The 25,647-nt window shown below is 36.9% G+C and overlaps 1 protein-coding gene across 4 annotated transcripts in view; it reads left to right on the forward strand.

Annotated features, from left to right (window-relative positions):
* Positions 1-25,647, forward strand: part of Wdr33 (WD repeat domain 33) — a 107,209-nt gene that overhangs the window by 18,021 nt on the left and 63,541 nt on the right. For all 4 annotated transcript variants that reach the window (XM_071619253.1, XM_027936869.2, XM_071619255.1 and 1 more), the window contains 3 exons: positions 21,258-21,484; positions 22,339-22,407; positions 23,392-23,496. In XM_071619253.1, the coding sequence (XP_071475354.1) occupies positions 21,281-21,484; positions 22,339-22,407; positions 23,392-23,496 (378 nt within the window). In that variant the 5' untranslated portion in view covers positions 21,258-21,280. The remainder of the gene's footprint in view (positions 1-21,257; positions 21,485-22,338; positions 22,408-23,391; positions 23,497-25,647) is intronic.

The following is a 25,647-nucleotide window of genomic DNA, read 5'->3' on the forward strand; positions in this document are numbered from 1 at the left end:
CTTCCTTAAGATCTGCTAAATAAAGTCTTTAGAGATGAGGCCCAGGAATCATAGCTTTAACTACCTCTCAGGTGATTCTTAAGTGCATTAGTTTGAGGTACACTAGTTTGAGAAGAACTGCAGAGACTCCTGCTCCGCCCCACTTTATTTAATCCATTCTAAACTGCAAGTTTGCTATAAATAATTCACCAATTCCACTTTTGTTTTTAAGAGACCCTTTATTTTTATGTAAGTTAGATAATAGATCTTGTCTTTACATCTCTTCTGAGAACAGATTCTTAAAAGAACTTTGAAGGTTTTGTTTTTCTTTTTATGTTTTTTGAGCTAGAGATTGAACCCAGCACTTTGTGTCTGTATGTACATGCTCTACCATTGAGCTACACTGCCCTAGCTTCCTCCCCTTTCTTTAAATAAAAGATCTCCTGCACTTCTTAGTTTCATAGTTATAATTTTCATTTTGCTGATGTATCTGGATTCAGAAGCAGAAGCAGACCATTCTGTTTTCTGTTTAGTTTATCATTTAAGCCTATCCATCCAAATTCTGGGTATTGGATAATATTTAAATAAATGAATCACTATTGCTTTTCTTGTCTTGCATTTTTTTAGACTTGCCCATTGGAGAAGTATTGCAAATAAGTCTTAGTGCTTCTTAGACCTGACTTGGGACTAGTTGAAACTGTCGTTTGCTCTTTTTATCCAACAGTGGTAAAACATAAGTCTTTTTTTTTTTTTTAATTTTTGGATACTGGAGCTTGAAGTCAGGGATACTTCGACCACTGAGCCACATCCCCAGCCCTGGTTTGTATTTTATTTAGAGACAGGGTCTCTCTGAGTTGCTTAGCGCCTCCCTTTTGCTGAGGCTGACTTTGAACTTGCTATCCTTCTCCCTCAGCCTCCCTAGTCTCCAGGATTACAGGCGTGTGCCACTGTGCCTGGCAAGTCATGTTTTTTTTTTTGTTTTGTTTTGTTTCTTGAGATGGCATTGGCTGTGTTTTGCCTAGGCTGGTCTTGTACTTGTGGGTTCAAGTGTTCTTTCTGTTTCAATCTCCCTGAGTAGTTGGGTCTGTAGGTGTGCTCAGGCCTGCCTCTCTCCCCCTCCCTCCCTCCCTCTCTCTCTCTCTCTCTGGGTACTGGGGATTGAATTCAGGGGCACTCAACAACTGAGTCACACCTCCAGCCCTATTTTATGTTTTCTTTAGAGACACAGAGTCTGACTGAGTTGTTTAGCACCTCTCTTTTGCTGAGGCTGGCTTTGAACTCTGTCTCAGCCTCTTGGAGCCACTGGGATTACAGCTCCTCTCTTGCTCTTGTTCTTACTTTTTTTTTTTTTTTTGAGGTGGTGGGAGTCAAACCCAGGAGTGTGTGGTCCCACTGAACTACACACTCAGCCCCATGCCACATCTCCTTTTTTAAAATATTTTTTTAGTTGTAGATGGGCACAATACCTTTATTTATTTGTTCTTATTTATCTACCCAGTGCCTCATGCATGCTGAGCATGACTCAGGCCCCTGCATGTCACACCTCTTGATGGACTGTTTGTTTCACTAATTGTCTCTGTTATGTTTGTTCAAGAGTATGAACTATATCTCACACATACTCTGTATTTTAATTAGATTATCCTGAAATACTCTTATTGATTTGGTTAAAAACCTTAGCTTATTCCTTGTCATGTAGAAGCACAAACATTATTGCTATTCTGTCAGCAAATATTGTGTCTGTTGGACTCTCCACCATATAATTACTGTTCTTTTCTTTGTAATTAAATTAATAAGTATTAATAGGTATTGTGGGGGAGTTACTTGGGAACTGTGTTCTTAAACTTTTGCCCACTTATTTTTTATTTTTTTGGTATGGGGGATTGAACCTAGGGACCTTTAGCCACTGAGCCACATCCCCAGCCCTTTTTTTGTATTTTGTTTAGAGACAGTGTCTTACTGAGTTGCTTTGGGCCTCACTAAGTTGCTGAGGCTGCTTTTAAACTTGGGATCTTCCTGCCTCAGCCTATAGATGTACAGGCATGCACCACTGTGCCCAGCTGCCCTATAATCTTAACATTAATTGGATGAGCCTTCTTGCAGCAATTTTTCAGTATTCCAAGGATGATTTCTGTTAGCATATATTTTAAAACACGCTTGTAAAAATTTTAATGTATGCTAGGATCTGTGCGAGGCGTGGGGAAATATAGATTCAAAACATTCAGTTTCTGCTGATAGGGATTTTATAGTTTTGACAAAAGTCATAGTTTTTACCAGTGTGATACTGCTTTGCTAGGATTTTACATCCTGTAATTAAGGCTTATTTATAAGCAGTTTTACAAAGACATATTTTGTAAAACTGCTTATAAATAAGCCTTAATTTACAAAAATAATTCGGAATTTTGTTATAAGACTGTACCAACAAAGGGTAGTAGGGATATGTGACAAGGTTAGTTTTAGAAATTTTTTGGGTTTTGTTTTGCAATGCTAGGTATCCAACCCAGGGCCTCATGCATGTCAGTCAAGTGCTTTACAATTGAGTTACTACACCCCTCCTCCTGAAAAATTTCTATTTATTTATTTGGCATTGGGGGTTGAACCCAGGGGTGCTAAATCACTGAGCCACATCCCCAGGCCTTTTTCTTTGTTTTGATACTGGGTCTTGCTAGTTGCTTAGGGCCTCATTAAGTTGCTGAGGCTAGCCTTCGAATTTGTGATCCTCCTGCCTTAGCTTCCTGAGCCACTGGGATTATAGGTGTGTGCCACCATGCCCAGCTGGAAAAGCATTTTTAAAAACAGATGAACAATGGGATGCAGTGGTGTACAGCTATAATACCAATTTTTTGGGAGGCAGAGGCTGGAGCATTGAAAATTGAGACCAGCCTGTGCAATTTAGCGAGGCACTGTATCAAGATAAAATAAAATTAAATGAAAAAGGGCTGGGGAATGTAGCTGAGTGGTAGGACACTTGCCTAGGATGCCTGAGTCCCTAGAATCAATCCCTGGTATCACACAAGAAAAAAATACAAAATGAAACAACCCAGAAAAATACTATATCCTAACTCACTATAAAAACAATCCATATTTATTGCGACAACTTGGGGAAAAAAGAGAGCAGAAAGATTTTGCCATAATTCTCCACTCTTAATTTTTCACTATATTCCTTTTAGTTTTTTGACTTATGCAGACAAGTACACATTTCTTTTTATTTATTTTCGATGATAAGATATGCCCACCATGCTGGGCATGGTGGCATATGTCTGTAATCTTGGGAGACTGAGGATCGCAAGTTCAAAGCCAGCCTCAACAATTTAGTGAGACCCTAAGCAACTCAGCAAGACCTGGTATCTAACCAAATATAAAAAAAAAGGGTGGAGAATGTGCCTCAGTGGTAATGCATCCCTGGGTTCAATCTCTAATACCAAAAAAGAAAAAGAAAAAAAAGAAAAAGAAAACAATAATTTATTTGGTATACTATATGAAAATGGAATTCTTCATTTGTGTACAAATGATAAATATTCATGAGAATGTAGAATAAGATACATGTTTGCATATTCTATTTCTAAGTTCCTTAGATTAAAAAATGAAGAAAAATTCATATATCCTGTAATACCAGACACTCAGGAGGCTGAGACAGAAGAATCACAGTTCCAGGCTGTGCCCTGTTTTAAAGAGGACCAGGAATGTAGCTCAGTAGTAGAGCACTTGCCTAGCATACATGAGGCCCAGGTTCTAGGTCTGGTACTGTCCTTCCCAGTTTCAGAGGTTTTAGTCCATAGACGGTCAACTCCTTCCTCAGGGCCTGAATCAGGTAGGACATCATGGCTGAAGAATGTGGTGAAGGAAAGTAGCGCTGGTCATGATACCAGGATACAGAGAGAAAAGAGTTTCTAATTTTTGTTTGTTTCTTTAAAAATATTTTTAGCTGTAGATGGATACAATATCTTTATTTTTTTATGTGGTGCTGAGAATTGAACCCAGTCCCTCACATGTGCCAGGCAAGTGCTCTGCCACTGAGCCACAACCCCAGCACTAATTTGTAAATAGTTATTTTACAATCTGATTTTTTTCACTTACCATTGTTTAAAAATTTATAAGCATTTTTAATGATTATGTAAAATCAAAATACATAGTGATTTATGATATAGAAATACTGAAGTAATTTATTTATCAGTCTCCAGTGGTTGCTTATGCTCATGAACAGAACTCAAAGACCTTTTTGCATAACAGAAGTTTTTAGGTTGTCTCTGGATCTCTGCTCAGTCTTTGGATGGTTTTTGGTAAGTTTATACATAGGTTAAGGTACTTCTGGAAATCACAGCCAGTTGTAACATGGTATATAAATTTTTGCCATTTAGCAAAAATTTCTTGAATGTCAAATAAAAGATTTTAAGTCATTACCATTTTGTACTTGTGCTCTACAAATTTTAAATATTAAGCTATATTAAAGGTCCCGATCCTGTTCCCTCATTTTAGAGATTGAGGAAACAAAGAACCAGAGTTGTCAAAAATTTTCTTCAGTGTGGCAGAGAACCAGAGCTTTGAGCTTTAAGTAAAGCCTTAGATTCCCTCGTTTGCATTTCTTTGTACTCCAGTGATGTTAGGCTGTGTCCACTTCTTTTGTTGCTTGGGGTTCTGTGGAGGAGTCAGGAGTAGTAAGTAGTAAAGAGTGGTCCAGCCATGTTCTCTATCTTGAACTTAATTGTAGGATAAGACTTGATGAAGGGGTTCTTCTGCTGAAGGAATTTTTTTTTAATATTTATTTTTTAGCTGTAGTTGGATACAGTACCTTTATGAAGGAGTTTTAAAAGAGAAAATTCTTGAAGATCTATCCAATTCTATTATTTTTACTTGTGGATAGGAAGTACTGTCAAATCCAGTTAATTCTTGTTATTCATAGCACTAAATTCTATAAGGTCACCATGAACAGTTTTTTTGTAGAAAGGGTTTCATCATGCTGCCTACCGTGTCCTTGGAGTACTGCCCTGCCTCCCCAGTAGCTGGGACCACACAGTGCCACCATGCTTTCTTTTTCTTTCCCTTCTTCTCCCCCTCTCACTCTCCTTCCCTTCTTTCTTTCTTTTTCTTTCTTGGCCTTGAGCTAAAGGGCACTCAACCACTGAGCCATATCCCAACCCTATTTTGTATTTTATTTAGAGACAGGGTCTTTCTGAGTTGCTTAGCTCCTCGCAGTTGCTGAGGCAGAGACAAGATCCTCCTGTCTCAGCCTCCTGAGCTGCTGGGATTACAGGTCCCAGCGTCCCCATGCTTTCTTAATGTGAACACTGCATTAGCAAATGTTTCCCTCTTAGGGAAAATAGAGGGTTAGATTGCTGCAAGCTTCTGGTAACAAGAATATATAACCTTGTTGGGCTGGGACTGTGGCTCAGTGGCAGAGCGCTTGCCTAGCATGTGTGAGGCACTGGGTTTGATTCTCAGCGCCGCGTATCAATAAATAAAATAAAGGTCCATTGACAACTAAAAAATATTTAAAAAATACGACATTGTTTGTGTGTGCTTGTGTTTAAAGATACCTTATTTACTGTATGTTATTGATCCATTAATATCGAACTCATGCTTAACAGCACTTTAACTCATGCCTGAACCAAGCTTATCTAACACATATATTTTCTCCATAAAGCACATCACAGCCTTGTTGCTCTTGGTAATACTAGACAGTATTTTAGCAGTAGCTGGGAGGGGCATTTTAAAAAGCAAAATCACCAAGAAAAAAAAGATACACATTAGACTGCAAAAAGGATACTTGTTTACAGAAAAAAGACCTGAAACAAGAAGGGGAAATGTTGTCTTGGTTGACCACTGACTTAGGCTCTGAGCAGCTCAAAGTTTTCACTGCTTTAGTAGATATTTGTGAACGTGTGCTTTGTGTGGCAGAGTGACCGCTCAAAAACACTGTGTTGATCTTAGAGTGACAGTTCAATTTTACTAGCAAGTAAAAAAATCTGTGAATTTAGAATCTGTGAATACTTAGGATCCACTGTCACTTGATCATAGAGAAACAATAAGTAATTTTACTGTTAAACTTTTTAAAAATATTTATTTGTTTATTTTTTAATTGTAGTTGGACACAATACCTTTATTTATTTATTTTTATGTGATTCTGAGGATCGCCTTGCACTCTACCTCTGAGCCACAATCCCAGCTCTAAACTTTTTTTTTTGGGGGGGCTGAGGATGTGGCTCAAGCGGTAGAGCGCTTGCCTCGCATGCGTGCGGCCCGGGTTCGACCCTCGGCACCACATACAAACAAAGATGTTGTGTCCGCCGAAAAACTAAAAATAAATATTAAAATTAAAAAAACTTTTTTTTTTTTTTAAACATGAGAATTAAACAGATGCTTCATAATGTATACAGATGGACCAATAAACATGGAAAGGTGCTCAACCTCTTTTGGAATCAAAGATGTACAACTTATATCTTTAATTATTCTCTACAACAGCGTAACTAAAATTCAAGACTCGTAATAGCAATAAAAAATAAAGAATTTTTAGCAGTATTATTTTCATCATTGTGAATGAGAATCATTCCAAAGTCCTTCAGACACAATAAAATATAAATAATGTTATATTCATTGAAGGAATATTATAGAGTGCTTAAAAAAAACCTGTATCTGCATGCAATAACACTTGTAGGTCTAACCATTTTTGCTTGTGAATTCCAGGAGTATAAGAAGTGTGCTTTTAAAATTCAAAATCCAGACCTACTTTGAGCCTAATCAGATAAGAGACAAATGACAAAGACCTTATTTCAGATTGGTTCACCAAACCAGTGTACAAAAGAGGGCAGGGTTATACTAAGTGGTAAAACATGGAGCTCATGCTTAGCATGTGTGAGGCTCTGGGTGCACTTTCTATGTGGGTGCAATCTCTATCCCTCTCTCCCTCCCTCGCCCCCCCATCCCCATCCCCCCCCCCCCCACACACTCATACACGAACATGAGAACTCGACAGTGCATGTAGTGATAGGAATAAAATGATTAAAAAAATGGAAAATAATAAACATTCAGTCTTCTTGGTAAATCAAGAAAACTAAAAAGCAAAAGAAGAGATAATATATGTATATGTTTTAACCTGATAACAATAGAGCAGATTCTTTGACTTTAGCAGTTCCTCTTATTTATGATGGAAACATGGTTTTTCAGAAAAAGCTTTATGTACATAGTTCTATTTGATATTTTAGTAGGATATGGTTGAAAACAATTCAAGTGTTTAACAAGAGAACATTAAATATGTTAAATCTAATTTGTGGAATATTTAGGAAGCTGTTTAAAACATTGCAAAGATTTGTACAATATGGAAATTTCCTTAAGCTGTACAAATATACATATAATTCACCATTGCAGATACAGTTAGCTAGTGGTGGCACAATATATTTTTTCTTTTCTTTATTTTCCTTGATAACTTTGTCTTTTAAGTCAATAAACTCATGTTTACTTGCTGGCACTAAAATACACTCAAGTGGCAAGCAGTTATAGTGCAAGGGCTTGTAGGGCAATCCAGATTTACTGAAATACTGATGCTGTGTTATCCAAAATTGCACAACTTTAATTAAAGCATTTAGTTTACATTTGGCCACCTCAAAGGTGTTGTAACATTGATTCATTAGTTTAAGTACTGTGGCTCCCTGTTGAGTAGATCCAGTCTTTACACCCAAACGTTTAAGCATTTAAGCAACAATGCATTATTAAATAAAACAGCAGTGGTTATTGCAAGTTAGATATTTTGATCAATTACATGATTAAAATTACCTTTTTTTTTTTTGTACCCAGGAATTGAACAGGGGCACTTAACCACTGAGCCACACATAGCCTCATCCCCTTTTATATTTTATTTAGAGATAGGTTCTCACTAAGTTGCTTAGGGCTTTGCTAAATTGCTGAGGCTAGTTTGAACTCCCAATCCTCCTGAGCTGTATTACAAGAGTGTGCTGCCATACCTGCCCTTCCATGATATTTCTAATGCTTAGAAAACCTTTTAGAATGGAAATCTGTTATCTGCTTTATACTTATTGGTGTTCCTTGAGATGATGTCTTTCTGTGTTGCCCAGGTGGCCTCTAAATCCTGTGCTCAAGTGATCCTAACAGAGAATTACAGAAAGGTGACTTTCATTTGATCTGGCAGCCACCCAGTAATGGCTTAAGTGGCTTATACTGGAACTGCTGGCCACACCAGCAGCTTCCTAAGTAGCTGGGATAATAGGCATGTGCCACCATATCTGGCCTATGATAAAAATTCATAGGAACTAGCAATAAAAGATATATATATTTTTTTGGCCTGAAAAGAGCACTTAAAAAAATTTGATAGCTATTACCATACTAAATAGTGAAAAACTAGATACTTTCTTCCCTAAGACTTGGAACAATATAAAAACAAAACAAAACAAAAAAGAAATAAAATTGTCCCTGTTTACATATGATATAATTGTCTTTGTAGAAAAATTGCAAGAAATCTATAAGAAAGCTTCTAGAATTAATATGTGAGTTTAGCAAGTTGTAGTGAATATGGACAATATGTAAGAATTAAGTGCAGCTGGGCATGGTGTTGCATACCTGTAATCCCAGTGATTAGGGAGGCTGAGGCAGGAGGATCACAAGTTCGAGGCCAGCCTCAGCAATTTATTGAGGCCCTAAGCAACTTAGGCCCTGTCTTAAAAAATAAAAAGGATTGGGGGGTGTGATGTAGTTACTAAGCACCCCTGGATTCAGTCCCCACTACCAAAACAAAAACCAGAAAAAGAATCTTGAAGTAATATTCTCTCGAAATAAAACATTTCTGGCTAATGTGGCATTTGTGGCCAAATCTTTAGGTATTAACATCATCTCATATGCAACCTGGTATTATTAAAAAAAAATTAATTCCATCTCTGTGTACTGTCAATGAACAGTGGATCTAGAAGTAAGAAAAAAAAAAAAAAAACAGAACTGCAGATATAGCTCAGTGGTAGAGTGCTTGCATATATGTATGATGTCCTAGATTTGATTCCTAGTGCTACAAAACGGAAAACTTTAGGTATACATCTGACAGAATGTACAAAGGATTTAAAACATTGATGAAAGAAATAAGAGAAAGCCTAAATAATTGTATAAGTTGTTTGTAAAAATGATGTAATATGTGAGGAAAATTAAGATCGCTGAGACACTGTTTTTTCTTTTTTTGTGGTACCAGGGTTGAATCGAGGGGTGCTTTACCACTGAAACACGTACCAGCCTTTTTATTTCTTATTTCTTTAAATTTTTGATACAGGGTATCACTAAGTTGCTTAGGGCCTTGCTAAATTGCTGAGGCTGGCTTTGAACTTGGAAAATATCTTTTTAGCTTTGACTTCAATAAAGGTTTGTTTGTTTGTTTTTTAAAATGGTACCTGGGATTGAACCCAGGGATGCTAAACCACTGAGCCTCATCCCCAGCCCTTTTTATGTTTTATTTAGAGACAGGGTCTCTCTGAGTTGCTTAGGACCTTGCTAAGTTGCTGAGTCTGTCTTTGAACACAAAATCCTCCTGCCTCAGCCTCCTGAGCCCCTGGGATTACAGGCATGTTCCACTGGCTGAAGATTTTTTTTTTTTAAAGAGATAATTAAAAGCACAAAATAACAAATTGATACATTGGAGTTCATCAAGATTAAAAATATCTGCTCTTCAGGGTTGGCATGGAATGCTTGCTTAGCATACATAAAGCCCTGGCTTCTATCTCCAGCATGCAAACAAAACAAAACAACAACAACAAACCAAACCAAATAAAAAAAACTCTCTGCTCTTTAAAAGATACCAAGAAGAAACTGGGCATGGTAGTATAGGCCTGTAAACCCAGCCACTCGAGAGACTTGAGGCAGGAGGATGGCAAGTTCCAGGCCAGTCTCAGCAGTTTAGTGAGACCCTGTTTCACAATGAAAAATAAAGAAAGAAATTGGGGATGTGGCTCAGTGGTTAAGCACCCCTGTGTTCAATCTCTCGTACATAAGTGGGGGAAGAAAAGATACCAAGAAGAGAATGAAAGAAGTGACAGACTGAGAGAAAATATTTGGAAATCACATACCTGACAAAGGACAGATTACAGATAGAAATTAAAAACTCAACGATAAGAAAATAACAGGCCAGGCTCAGTGGCTCCTGCCTGTAATCTCAGTGGCTCAGGAGGCAGCGGCAGGAGGATCTCAAGTTCAAACTCGGCCTCAGCAAATTATTGAGGCCCTAAGCAACACAGCAAGACCCTGTCTCTAAAGTACAAAAAAGGACTGAGGGTATGGCTCAGTGGTTGACTACCCATGGGGGTTCCATTCCTGGTACAAAGAAAGCAACTCAGTTAGAAATTTGCAGAAGATTTTTGCCAAAAACAAATCCAGAAAGCAAATAAACACAAGAAAAGTTGCAAAAGAATGTGTGACTTTCTTAAGTCATCAGGGAAATACAAAATGAAACCATAATGAGATCATTACTTGCCTATTAGAAAGGCCAAGAAACAAACAATGCTCGCCTCCCCAGAACTGACAATACCAGTTATTAGGTAACTGGAATTTTCAATTCCAGCTTGGCAGATTTCCATAAGATTAAACATGGAATTTATATGACCTAACAGTTTGAATCTTAGATTTTTCCCTGAGAGATTTACCCCAAACATTACTAAGAGATGTACCCAATACATTTACACCAAAATTAATCTCTGTGCATGTATGTATTTTGTTTTAAAAATATTTATTTTTCAATTGTAGTTGGACACAATACCTTTATTTTATTCAATAATTTAATTAATTAATTATCTAGTTAATTTTTTTAAAATTTGTTTTTTAGTTGTAGATGAACACATGCCTTTATTTTATTTATTTTATATGGTGCTGAGAATTGAATCCAGTGCCTCACACATGCTAAGCAAGCTACAGCCCCAGCCCAATTAATTTATTTTTGACTGGAGATTGAACGCAGGGGTGCTTTCCCACTGAGCTGCACCCCAGTTCGTTTTTTTTAAAATATATTTTTAGTTGTAGATGGACAACCTGTATTTGATGTATTTATTTTATGTGGTACTGGGTATCGAACTCAGGGCTTCATACATGCGAGGCAAGTGCTCTACCACTGAGCCACAACCCCAGCCCCACCCCAGTTTTTTAAAAAAAATTTGAGACAGTACCTCACTAAGTTGCTGAGGCTAGCCTTGTACTTGACAGTCCTGCCTCAAACTCCCATGTTGCTGGGATTATAGGTGTGCATCACCATGGGCAGCACACACCAAAATCTATACACTAATGTTTATAGTAATTTTGTTGAAATTGCAAGACAGTGCAAATATTCTAAATGTCCCTGGTAAATAAATAATAAACTGTGATAGCTCCACAGAATTCAGCAATAAAAGAAGGGATATTGGGGGCAGGGCTACTGGAGATTGAACCCAGACATGTTTTACCACTGATCTTTAGCCCCAGCTTTTTTTTTTTTAAAATTTTAAAACAGGATCTCACTAAGTTGGGCTAACTTGCTAAAGCTGATGTAGTACTTGCTATTCTCTTCCTCAGCCTCCTGAGCTGCTGGGATTACAGGTATGTGCCAACCATCTGGCAAGAAAGGAATTATTATTAACAACATTATGCTAAATGAAAAATGCTAATCTCAAAAGGCTACAGTATGCTGGGCTTGGTGGTGCATGCCTGTAATCCCAGCGGCTCGGGAGGCTGAGGCAGGAAAATCGCGAGTTCAGTGCCAGCCTTAGCAAAAGTGAGATGCTAAAAAACTTAACAATTCCCTGTCTCTAAATAAAATACAAAATAGGGCTGGGGGTGTGGCTTAATGGTTGAATATCTCTGAGTTCAATCCCCAGTGCCCAAAAAACAAAACAAAAGGATGCAGTATGTGTGGTTTTATTTGTATGATATTTGATAAAAGCAAACTTGATGGTAGGGAACAGGTTAGTGGTTGTTAGAGTTTAGGAATAAGTGGTAGGAGATGGATAATAGGGATACTTTTCTGTTGAGTTATACCCCAGCCCTTTTTATTTTTATTTATTTATTTATTTTTATTAGCTACACATGACATTACAATGATCTTGGCAATTCATACATTTGAATCATTGGGGTATAATTTCTCATTTTTCTGATTGTACAGATTGCAGAATCACACTGGTCATAGAGTCACCTATATACATACAGCAATCATAATGTCTATTCTATTCTGCTGCCCTTCCTGTCCTTTTTATTTTTTGAGACAGTGTCTTGCCACATTGCTGAGGCTGGTATCAAACCTTGTGATGCTCCTGTTTGGCTTCCCAAGAGTTAAGATTACAGGTGTGTGTCAGCACCCTTGGCTTCTGTTCTGTATCTTTATTGTGGTTGTTCCATGATACTGTATAATTATCAAAATATACATGTACCTAGACATGAACTTAAAAGTGAATTGCTATTATATGTAAGGAATGCTTCAAAATAGTCAGGTGCAGGGCTGGGGATATAGCTCAGTTGATAGAATGCTTGTTTCACATGCACAGGGCCCTGGGTTCAGTCCCCAGCACCACACACAAAAAAAGTCAGGTGCAGCTGGGCTTGGTGGCACATGACTGTAATCCCAGAGGCTCAGGAGGCTGAGTCAGGAGGATCCTGAGTTCAAAGCCAGGCTCAGTAATGGTGAGGCACTTAGCAACTCAGTGAGACCCTGTCTCTAAATAAAATACAAAATAGGGCTGGGGATGTGGCTTGGTAGTTGAGTGCCCTGAGTTCAATTCCTGGCACACTCCCTCCACCCCCACCCCGCAAAAGTCAGGTGCTATGGCACATAACTGTAAATCCAGCTAGCTACTCAGAAATGCTGAGGTAGGAGTTCACAAGTTCAAGGACAGTTTGACAGTTTACTGAGACAGACTCAAAATAAAAAGGGGTGGGGATGTAGATCAGTGGTAGAGTGTCCCTTGGTTTAAAATACAGGAAAGAAGCAAAGGAAAAAACTCTTTTGAACAATAAGAAAACAAATAACAAATAATACATGCCTGTATTTCCAGCAACTCAGGAGGCTGAGGCAAGAGAACCACAAGTTCAAAGCTAGCCTCAGCTACTTAGCCAGGCCCTAAGCAACTTATCAGGACTCTGTCTCAAAAACAAACAAGCAGGGCTGGGGATGTGCCTCAAGGGGTAGCGCGCTCGCCTGGCATGCGTGCGGCCTGGGTTCAATCCTCAGCACCACATACAAAAAAAAATAAAGATGTTGTGTCCGCTGAAAAACAAAAAAATAAATATTAAAATCCTCTTTCTCTCTCTCTCTCTCCCCTCCCCCCTCTCTTTAAAAAAAAAAAACAAACAAGCAAACAAAAACCAAAAAACAAAAAAAGGGGGAGGGGTGTTAGGTATGGCTCAATGGCTAAACATATCTTGGTCCAGTTCTCAGTCAAAAAGAAAGCAAATAAGTTGGTTGTAAAATGTAAGATTGAGTAAACACTTTATTAAGAAGATACACAATGTTACCTGAGCCTATGGAAAGATACCCAATATTGTATGTTTTTAGGGAATTGCAAAATGAAACAACAGGCATCTAAAAGCCTGTAAGGTTGACTAAAATCTGAAGTACTGGCCGCACCAAATCCTGTCAGTTATAAAGAGCAACACAAACCTTTACTTACTGCTGGTGAAAATGTAAAATGGTACAGCCATTTCGGAATGCAATTTGGCAGTTTTTTTTGGGGGGAGAGGAACATAACTGAGCATACTCACCATATGGTAGTAACGCCTGTGTTTTTGGTATTTACCTAAAGGAGTTGAAAATAGCCTTCATACAGAAACCAGCACATGAATGTTTATAGCAGCTTGATTCATAACTGCCAGAACGTAGAAATAATCAAAGACCTTTCAGAGCTGTGTGTGGTGCTGCACACCTGTAATACCAAGGTGGAAGGATGGCAAGTTTGAGGCCAGCATTGGCAGCTTATTGGCTCAAAGCAAACGGGCTGGGGTTGCTGCTCAGTGGTCGAGTGCTTGCCTAGCATGCATAAATTCTTTTGTTCAATCTGTAGTATTGCTGAAAAGAGAAAAAGTCCTTTAGTAATTTAATGGATGAACAAATTCTGTCATATCCATAACATTGTAAAAGCCTAGAATCCTGGAGGAACCTTAAGAGCATGGGGCTAAGTGAAAGAAGCCAACCTGAAAAGGCTGCATACTGAATAGTTGTAATCCTATGGCTTTTTGGAAAGGGCAAAACTATGGAAACTGAAAAGTAGCCAGGGGTTTGGTGGAGGGAAGGAGGATAAATAGTTAGGGTGCACAGGATTTAGTCTCCCCTCCTCTGACACACAGAAGAATTCTCTGTGGTAGTTGCCTTCATTTTCATCATCATTATCTTCTTTGCCTCCTCTTCTTCCTTTTTTTTTTTTTCCCTCTTCTTCTCCTTCTCTTCCTATTCCTCTTGTGCTGGGGATGGAATCTAGGGCCTCACACACATTAGGCAGGAGGTCTATTTCTGATCTATACCCCCAGCTCTTTTACACAGGATTTTTAGAGCAGTGAATCTGTGCTGTATGATATCTTGTATGATATAGTAGATATATAGCATTATATACTTGTTAAAACTCATAGAATGCACACCATGAGTGAACTGTAATGCACATTATGGACACTGGGTGATAAACAATATATCAGTGTTGGTTCATGGATGATAACATGCACTACTCATGCAGGGATGTCTGTTTTTTTGGGGAGAGTATATGGGAACTGTACTTTCTGCTCAGTTTTGCTATGAATCTAAAACATAGTCTTGTGTTAAAAAAAAAAAAAAGAATGATAAATTATGTCATTCAGACCTGTTTGCATGACAGACATTTTTCTTGAAAATAAATGAAAGGATTCCATTGCTTCAAGGGAAACAACTGTCAGTATCAACTGTCAGCAGTTATAAAAAAGTGAATTTTCAAGATTAGAGTTTTGGAAAGCTTGTTTCTGTCATTGTAAAGTTGATATTCACAATAATTAATACATTTTATGATGAGACTAGTGTTGGCTTTAGTCAAGATGATTGTATTTTATAAGAAATGTGTGTAGTGGCACACGACACGCCTCTAATCGCAGTGGCTGGGGAGGCTGAGGCAGAAGGATCACGAGTCCAAAGCCAGCTTCAGTTAAAGCGCGAGGCTAAATAACTCAGTAGATCCTGTTTCTAAATGAAATACAAAATAGAGCTGGGGATGCGGCTCAATCCCAAGCTCAATCCCCAGTACCATGAATGAATGAATAAGATGTGACCACAAGGGCTGGGGATGTGGCTCAAGCGGTAGCGCGCTCGCCTGGCATGCGTGCGGCCCGGGTTTGATCCTCAGCACCACATACAAACAAAGATGTTGTGTCCGCCAAATACTAAAAAATAAATATTAAAAATATTCTCTCTCTCTCTACCTCTCTCTCACTCTGTCTTTAAAAAAAAAAAAAAAAAAAAGATGTGACCACAATTGAATGATAAGCATAATTCTCTGAAATTAGTAAATAATAAATGCATTATGTTACAAAATCATGAGTGGGTAAAAAAGTTCTATTCAAATTATAAGATAAAGTAGTGTATTTTAATGTAACTATAAAAAAGTTTATTAATAGGGCTGGGGATGTGGCTCAATCCGTAGCGCGCTCGCCTGGCATGCGTGTGGCCTGGGTTTGATCCTCAGCACCACATACAAACAAAGATGTTGTGTCCGCCAAAAACTAAAAAAAATAAATAAATATTAAAATTTTCTCTCTCTCTCTCTCAAAAGTTTATTAATAGAATTTCAGATGATATGATGTAGTTAATGTTTAATAATTATCACTTGTCAAGTTTTTTTTGGAATAGCAAAGAGTATCCACAATAACTTTACGACTGAGTCACATCCCTAGCCTTTTTTGTATTTTATGTCAGGACAGAGTCTCACTGAGTTACTTAGGGCCTTGATAAGTTGATGAGGCTTGTTTGAACTAGCCATCTGAGCCACTGGGATTACAGGTGTGCACCACCATACCTGGCTTCGTATAGTTTTGTATGTGTCACAAATATTGCCAGTGGTGAAGCCAGTTTCGAGAAGGTAGCTGTTTTTAATTGAACTAGATCTTAAAACATTTCACAAAAATGTGAAAAATAATGCTGATTTAATTGTTTTTAGGGAAGGGAAGATAGTCACTATAAGATATTAAAATGGACTTACTATAAAATGTATAAAATGAATCAGTAACAATTTTTTTTTAAAAACCATCATTTTTTGAACTCAGTGTCACTTTATCACTGAGCTACATCCCCAGGGTTTTTTTTTTTTTTTTTTTTGGTACCTGGATTGAACTCAGGGGTACCAAACCATTGAGCCATATCCCTGGCTCTATTTTGTATTTTATTTAGAGACAGGATCATGAGTTGGTTAGCACCTTGCTTTTGCTGAGGCTGGCTTTGAACTCGAAATCCTCCTGCCTCAGCTTCCCCAGCTGCTGGGATTACAGGCCTGAATTACTGAGGCTGACCTTCAACTTGAGTCTCTTGCCTGAACTTCCTGAGTCTCTGGGGGTTCCAGGTGTATGCTACCATGCCCTGCTTATTACAATTTTAATTACTAATATGGCAAATATCTATAAACACCACAATACACAAAAATTCAGCAGGGATTTTCAATTTTTAAGGGTGAAGGGAGCCTGGCTAGGATTATATCTCAGTAGTAGAGCACTTGCCTACCTTACTGGAGGCCCTGACTTCCAGGCCCCATCTTCACCCCCACTGGTCGGGGGTAGGGGGGGAAGAAAGGGGACCTAAGATGATACAAGTTTAATGACTTGCTCTCATAGGGAAACTCTTTCAGAAGTAACCTAAAGTACTTAATCCAGAGGTTCCCAAATTTTGTTGCACTTTAAAATCACTTGGGAAGTCTTAAAAAAGTATCTGCTGCCCAGTTCATACCCCTTGTCATTAAATCAGAATGAAAATGGCTTGCTTTATTTACTTATTTATTAGATTGTGATTTGATTGCAACTTGTAGCAAAATTTGGAGGACTGCTGGCTTTGACTCAGACTCTCATGTTTGCATTCTTATTCCTGATTTTGGAGGTGACTTTATGGTTTAATTACCTTATTTAGAAAATATTACATAGTTTTTATCTGGTTTTTGCTGAGGCAAATTCAGAAATCCCTTGAAAATTAATTTGTCAGGGGTTTTTTTTTTTTTAAACCTATCAGCTACCTGTCCAGCCTCCTTTGCCCAGTTTTTATTGGCTAAAACAGGTGTTAAAATACAATCCAGTTAAGAAAAATAGTGTAAAATGGAAAACCTCTTGCTTTTCATGCTAATGAAAGGGAACAAAACCATACCCAGTAATCCACTGAAAACTGTTGGTGGTACAGGTTTCTCTATCACAGAATTGCACTTGAAATACTGAGTTGTTACTTATATTTAAGAAGTCTGATTTATTATAAGTTGTGCTTTTAAAATGGCACATTAAAGTCATTGTTAAAACCCAAGTTCAAAGTAACATGCAGAATATTGACAGTCATTTGATGTACATATTATACAGACTTCCTTCAGTTTTATTTGTACTCGCTTGTGTGTGTGCATATAGTTCTGTAGTTTTATCATATGGATTATATGTTCTGATATGCTTTACTGTATATTTGTGTATCTGTTACCATAGTCTAGTTTAACGGTTCATTACTACAAGAGATCTTTTGTAACCACACCTGTGTACCATTTCTGACTCCTGGTGACCACTAGTCCTTTCCCCATTTCTGCCATTTCTTCATTTCATAAATGTCATATAAATGAAAGCATATAATGTATGACTTTTGCATAGATTCATGTATCTACTATCACAATCAAGATATAGAATTGTAAGAACTTTTAAAGACTTAAACAGCTTCCTTGTTGTCATTTAAAAGACTAAATATTCTACTAATTTTTTCAGCCTCTATATTATTAAATGTTTGTACTTTGAAGAGAAAAAAATATCGATCATTTTGTTACTGGCCTAGTCCTAGTCATGTAGATCCCTCAATGTTCAGTGATATATTAGGCATCAGATTTCTTTTAGGAAAAAAAAAATTTAAAAATCTCTTTTAGGTTAGATTCTCAGGCCAGAACCTAATGTACTGGAGATAATCTAAAACAGAGGTTCCCAGGCTGAGGTTCTAAAACTGGGGGCCAGGAATTTAATGTTAGTGTGAATCTCAAAACTTTCATCATTATTTTTAAAAAATATTATTTAGTTGTCAATGGATCTTTATTTTGTTTATTTATATGTGGTGCTGAAAATCGAACCCAGTGCCTCACATAGGCAAGTGCTGTACCACTGAGCCACAACTGCAGTCCAACTTTCATTGTTTTTAAGAGCACTACAGTAATTGTATTTGTTATCCTAGCAAGTTAATAAACTACTAATCTGGGCTGGGGTTGTGGCTCAGTGGCAGAGAGCTTGCCTCTCACATGTGAGGCACTGGGTTCGATCCTCAGCACCACACAAAAATTATATATATATAAAAAAAGATGTTGTCCTTGTATAACTAAAAAGTACTAAAAAAATAAACTACGAATCTGCTTTCAGTTAAAACTCTGTTATCTTAGTTTCAGAAAACAAGCTTGCTTGTGTTGACCAGATAACTTTGATTAGTAGAAATTTTGTATTTGATAACTGGTGTCATAGTTACTATGGGCTAGGCACAGTGCCCATACTAGATAGAGGTTATATGTGGTTTTCTTTGGCTTATTGATGTACAGTGGTAGCAGAAATTAAGAACAGTTCTTTTCTTTCAAATGTGCACTATTCATATATTCTATTTTTTTTTTTTAGAGAGAGAGAGAGAGAGAGTGAGAGAGAGAGAGAGAGAATTTTAATATTTATTTTTCAGTTTTCGGCGGACACAACATCTTTCTTTGTATGTGGTGCTGAGGATCGAACCCGGGCCGCACACATGCCAGGCGAGCGCGCTACCGCTTGAGCCACATCCCCAGCCCCCTATTTTTTTTTTTTTTAATCTTCAAGGTTGCTTGTCAACCCTTTTGATTTCAAGAACCACCAATAGGATGTAATTTTTGGTTTAAAGAAAAATTGCTACTTTATACTTTAGGCCTGTTTATGATCCTTCAGAGTGTGGGATTTTTGGCTTTGTTTTGTTTTTGAAGCCAAAGCCTCATCTCTAACCTCAATTTACTTGAAAGCTCATTGTACTAAATTGTATGAAGCAGTTAGTAAGTTGATTTTGGATCACATTTGTGGAATTAGTTGATTTTTAGCTAGGTCATTTTACTATAAGAAATATACCGTATTCCTGTTTTTAGTTGGAGTGTATTCTAACTCTAGTATATTTTGAAGTCAGGTATTGTGATGCCTACAGCATTGCTTTGGCTTCTCTGGGTCTTTTATTCAAATAAATTTTAGGACTTTTTTTGTTATAGTTCTGTAATAATGTCATTGGTATTTTGATGGGAATTACATTGAATCTCTATATTGCTTTTGGCAGTATGGCCATTTTAACAGCATTAATTCTGCCTGTCCGTCAACATGGAAGATCTTTTCATCTTCTTGTGTCTTTTTCTAGTTTGAATTATCTTTGTTAAGAATACTTTCCTGGGCTAGGGATGTGGCTCAAGCGGTAGCGCGCTCGCCTGGCATGTGTGCGGCCCGGGTTCGATCCTCAGCACCACATACAAACAAAGATGTTGTGTCCGCCAAGAACTAAAATAAATAAATAAATAATAAATATTAAAAAAAAAAGAATACTTTCCTATTCAATCTACGTTATCCCCAAAGTTGAGGTTTTGTTAGTCCTTGTATGTAGTTTTTGTTACCTTAACTAGATGTTTAGGTTCTATAAATGAGTGAATTGTTTAGCATTTTCTAAAATGTGAAAGTTGTCATGACTTTTTTTGAGGTGGCAGTGGTGCTGTTTTTTGATACTGGGAATTTAACCCAGGGGCACTTTTCCACTGAGCCATATCCCCAGCTCCCCGCCGCCCCTTTTGACATAGGGTCTTGCTCAGTTTCTAAGGCTGGTCTTGAACGTGTGATCCTTCTATCTTAGCTTCCTGAGTTGTTGGGATTACATGCGTGTGCCACTGTGCCCAGCTGTCCTAACTTTTCTTTTAAGAAAAACATTTACATTTTTGCCTATCCAGTTTTATGTTCAACTGTAAATCATAGTATATGACTAAGACTGTAAAAAGAAAAAAAAAGGTACTTTGTGAGTAGTTGGGACTAGAAGAAAAATTATAATGCAGACGTGGACTTGAGCACAGGATCATGGATAATTAAGTGTGTTTTCCAATTTGTTCAGTAGATTAGTCACTAGATTGGCTAAAGGAATAAGTATTTCATACAAAACAGTGTCTTTGAGTGAAAAGAGTCCTTGAGGTTATCTACAGTAGCCTCAGTTTTACAAATTTGCCACATAACTTAATGGTTTGCACGATGTGGAGCTGAAGCATATAAAGCATATATGAAGCCTGATCACTGTATGGTGAGGTGGTTTGTTTTTGTTTAATTTAGGGGTGACTCTTCATTTGAAATGCAATTGTATTTTTTTCTTCATGCCAAATCTATTTCTGGAATACAAGTAGTACTTGGGTATTTAAGGAAAAGTTTTTCTGTGTATGTTTATGTATTTATTTTTATGTGGTGCTCAGAATCTAACCCAGTGTCTCACACGAGCTAGGCAAGTGCTCTACCACTGAGCTAGGATCCCAGCCCTCAAGAAAAAGTTAAAGGCCTTTTTTTCAGTACAGTTTTTCTGGTGGTGGTGGTGGGGGTCGGTACTGGGGATTGAATCCAGGAGCACTGAGCCACATCCCCAGCCCTATTTCGTATTTTCTATAGAGACAGGGTCTCACTGAGTTCTTAGTGCCTTGCCATTGCTGAAGCTGGCTTTGAACTCATGATCCTCCTGTCTCAGCCTCCTTAGTCACTGGGATTACAGGTGGGCACCACCTTGCCTGGCTCAATGCAAGTTTTACTCAACAAATTGTTTTGCATTTGACCTCAGTCATTTTCCTCATATTTGTACAGAAGAGGTTTTAATTGTATCTGTGTTTGTGTTTTATACCTAGTAACTGTTTTCAAATGTATAAGTGGTCTCTGCCACTCATTTCATATTTATTTTAAGTAGATTGATTGAAAAGTAAAAATGATATATGTTATAAAAGGGGGAAAAGCATTAAAAAATGTGCATTTAAAAATGTTTTCATGGGCTGAGGATGTTGCTCAGTGGTAGTGCTTGCCTAGCAAATGCAAGGCCCTGGGTTTGATCCTTAGTACTTGCTGGAAGGAGATTGCTGATATTGAATGAAAGTACTTTTTTCCTGTCCTAGTGTACTAGAAGGAAAACATCACCATGGCCACAGAAATTGGTTCTCCTCCTCGTTTTTTCCACATGCCACGGTTCCAACACCAGGCACCTCGACAACTGTTTTATAAGCGACCTGACTTTGCACAGCAGCAAGCAATGCAGCAGCTTACCTTTGATGGAAAACGAATGAGAAAAGCTGTAAACCGAAAAACCATAGACTACAATCCATCCGTAATTAAGTATTTGGAGGTAAGATAACCAAATTTTGGTTTCTTGAAAGTTGCCTAAATGTAGAGAAGTAAGTATACTTGTATTGCTTGAATTAGTTGGGTGAACTGGAATTTCAGATGAAGCCACATAAAAAGGGCCTCAGTTTACCTCAATTCACTTTTTAAAAAGTTGGTGCATGAGTAATCTTTTGCAAAATTATTTAAGGTAGAACTTCACTTTAGAAATTGACTTTGTTCTCGGACTGGGGATTTGGCCAAGTGGTAGAGTGTTTGCCTAGCATGCATGAGTCACTGGGTTGCATCCTCAGCACCACATAAATATAAAGATATAATAAATATTGAGTTTGTTCTCAAAGTTCATAACAGATCAAAATAAGGTACTTTAATATTCAGTCCAACCTTAAAGCATTTGTTAAACCTCCAGTGTATATGAAATAATAAGAGACTTCTAGTTGTAAAAAGGACTCTAATTAAGGTTGAGATCCTATTATAGGGTGGAAGCAACTCTGAGATGGTAAATAAAAGCAAGGTAGGGGTCAGCCTAAACTTCTATGAGCCCTACTTTTTTCTTATTAGTTCTTTATTTTCCTTAACTTTCTAATATTACTGTTAATATTGATTGGTTTTTGGTCTGCTCTGGATTCTGTTTTAGAAAATAACTTTTTTTTTTTTGTGGTGGTGGTTCTGGGATTGAACCCCAGGCCTCATACATGCTAGGCAAGCACTCTGTCACTGAGCTACACTCCCAGCCCTTAGAAAATAACATTTTTTGTTTTCTCCCCATTTAATATACCTTATATTTTGTTAATAATTAATTTCACATTGATAATGAGACCTGTACTTATTAACTAATCTCTTTGTTTATTTTAACAGAATAGAATATGGCAAAGAGACCAGAGAGATATGAGGGCAATTCAGCCTGACGCAGGTTATTATAATGATGTAAGTATAAGACAGGTCATATAAGCTGAATAAAAATTTCTTTGCTTTGACATTTAAGCCTAAAAATAGGTGAATTCAAGTTCACAATGTTCTTTTCTTTCTACATTTTTATAATTATACTAAAAGGTTTCTGAAAGGGTAATATAACACATTTGTATGAATCATGGATTATATTTTGTCTCTATTTAAATATTCCTTTTATTAAAAGACATGATGGGTGAATTGTTGATTTGGGATGTAAAGCAGTGTTCAACAAAATATTGAACCAAAAGTCTTGTAATAGGAAAGTTAATTTAAAACTTGAAACTTAAAATTTTAAATTTAGAAATTTTAAACTTTAAACCCAGTGTGAACATGTTTAATGGAGTTGACTTTAAGAAGTAATCAAGAACATCTGATAATCTGTGATGGGATTTGTTTAATAATAACTGGTGTTTACCCCTCCCATATCTCACTTTTATTCTTTTAATTAACACAAACTAGTTATATTACAATAGTGGGGGTTTTTTGAGTACCAGGGATTGAGCTCAGGGGGTGCTCAACCACTGTGTAGCCACATCCCCAGTCCTTTTTTGAACTTTATTTAGAGACAAGGTCTCACTGAGTTGGTTAGTGCCTCCCATTTGCTGAGGCTGGCTTCGAACTCACAATCTTCCTTTTATTACAATAGTTTTTTAAAAAAGTCTTGTCCTGAATTCATCCTTTCCCCTCCCCTCCCACCTCTCCTTTCTCAAAAGTGTTTTACCACTGAGCTGCACCCCCAACTCATTTTATTTTTTAAATGTTGAGACAGGGTCCCCCTAAGTTGCCCAGGCTGCCCTCAGATTTGTGATCCTTTTGCCTCTCGGGCAATTGGAATTAAATGTGTGCGCCACAAAGCCTGCTTTGAATTTGTTTTTAGATGCTGAAATTACCTTGCCATGGCCTGGTTTCTGCCCTGAGTGTAATCAGGAGCTCTGAAAACACAGTTTTCTTGTTTTGCAGCTGGTTCCACCTATAGGAATGTTAAATAATCCTATGAATGCAGTAACAACAAAATTTGTTCGGACATCAACAAATAAAGTAAAGTGCCCAGTATTTGTTGTCAGGGTAAGTATTCTGTTGGATATTTATTTATGTTTTGAAAAGTTAATCCTTTGTTAGTCTGCGAATGTATTTGACAAAACAAAGAAAAATCAAACATTAACTTAAGTGTGGGTCTGGGATAATAGTTTATTTTTCATAAATTTTATCTTGAAATAATTATTTATCCAAAGTGTCCACATTTAGTAAACTGACTTTTCAATTTCAATCGTTTTTCTTCATATTGCAGTTTCCTTAGATATAAAGTTACAGACTTATCCTTCAATAAGAATGTTTTTGTTACTTGAGAAAAGCAGCACCCCGAGTAAATGAAAAATCCCTAGGTGTTAATAGTTACAAGGAAGGAAAATGCATGAATGTAACTGAAGAATTGTGTGGTACATACTTGTCATCTCCATGAAGGAATATAGTAGATGCTCAATACACTTTCACTGAAAAAAAAAAATTTTTTTTTAAAAATTATTTTGTAGTTGTAGATGGACAGTATACCTTTATTTTATTTGTTTATTTTATGTGGTGCTGAGGATTGAACCCAGTGCCTCACACATACAAGGCAAGTGCTCTGCCACTGAGCTACAGCCCCAACAATGAAATTTAAAATATAGTTTTACAGTCAGTCATGAATTCACATGGCTTAAAAATTTAAAATTTTGAGGGATTTGCAGTAAAACATTTTCTCATCCCCATTTTCCAGGCATTCAGTTAATATTCCTGTAGATGATAGCATAATAATATTCTTTGTATTTTGATTATTCCATTTACTAAAAATGTACTTGTTGATTAGCTGTGTTCAGAGTTGTACGATGATTAATAGTCAACATTGAGCAAACAACAATTGAAAAATAAAGTACCGGTGGGGGGAGAAGAAAAAAGAGTCATGGCAGACATTAATGGCAAATGAAGAGAATAAGCAGATTTGATATTTAAGAGGTGTTCAGATAGGAAGGAGACCTGGGAGGGACTGAAAGATGCTAGTTTGAGCTACATAGAAATTGTTGCAGTTGGTCTTAAGCCTCCTATTTGCTTTAGATACCTAAGGCAATAGAAATATCAGTAAAGAAACATTTTTGTGTAAGTAGAACCAACTAGTATATAGTATATATTTTTTTTATCAAGAGATTTGGTCAGTGGGTTGTACTGTACAGCTAATTTTAATATCCTTCTTTTAAAAAGAAAACACAGAAAACCATTTTGAAATAAAATTCAAGCAGCCTAAAGATATTAAGAAATGAACACTGCAGTTTCTGTATCTAAAGTTTAGTTGTAAGCATTGTTGACTGATAGTAATGGGAAAGTAGGCAGATTTCATTCATAATAATCATAAATCTTGATTTATGATTTATATAGATAAGCAATAAAACCTGAAATTGTCACATATTTGTGTAATTTACCAAATAGTGTTCATTTTATGTATTTTGTCTTGCTATTTCTATAGATTTACTTGTATTTTTCAAGTCTTTGACATACTTTTCAGTTTTGGAAAATAGGATTGTTATTTTGAGATTTTATTTATTTACATCCTGTAAGGAAAATTAGTTTGTAATCCATTGTATGTATAGACTGGGAAAAACAAAACAAAAAGAACATTGTGAATGTTTTGAGTTATGTAGCTCATCACAGATTTGGTTCAGTATGCATATTGTAAATTAAAATATTTGTAATATTAGTTGTGGTTTTTATGGTTTGAGAGTAGATCAGCATAAGACTTGGCACTGTGAATGGCAGAGAGCTTAACCCAATATTTTGAGTATGTTTATTTGCAGAAGACATTTGATACCCTTAACTTGGTGCTTACTATTATCTTGTTATTTGAAAAAAAAAATTTTTTTAAATAAAACACTGATAACTTTCTGCCTGCATTAGTTGCGTAGCAGTTCTAAGACATCAACTCTTTCATTAGTTGTTGAATTTTTTTGGTGACCAACCACCTTATTTATGTTAATCTACTATGTAGCCTAGGAATATGGTGCATTTTATTTTGAAATGCTTTTTAGAGTGCATAGGTGCTTGTAATTTAGTGTGTATTTATGTTTCTTCATAATGTACTTTCCCCGCATGGTGTTAATACAGGTTCTTTTCTGACAAAATACTTGCTTGTAAATGGAGCTCCACTAAGTGAAAGTATTGTCAACTTAATATTGACTACTTGATGTGTTA

Source organism: Marmota flaviventris, chromosome 11 (genome assembly GCF_047511675.1).
Source record: "Marmota flaviventris isolate mMarFla1 chromosome 11, mMarFla1.hap1, whole genome shotgun sequence".
NCBI lineage: Eukaryota > Metazoa > Chordata > Mammalia > Rodentia > Sciuridae > Marmota > Marmota flaviventris.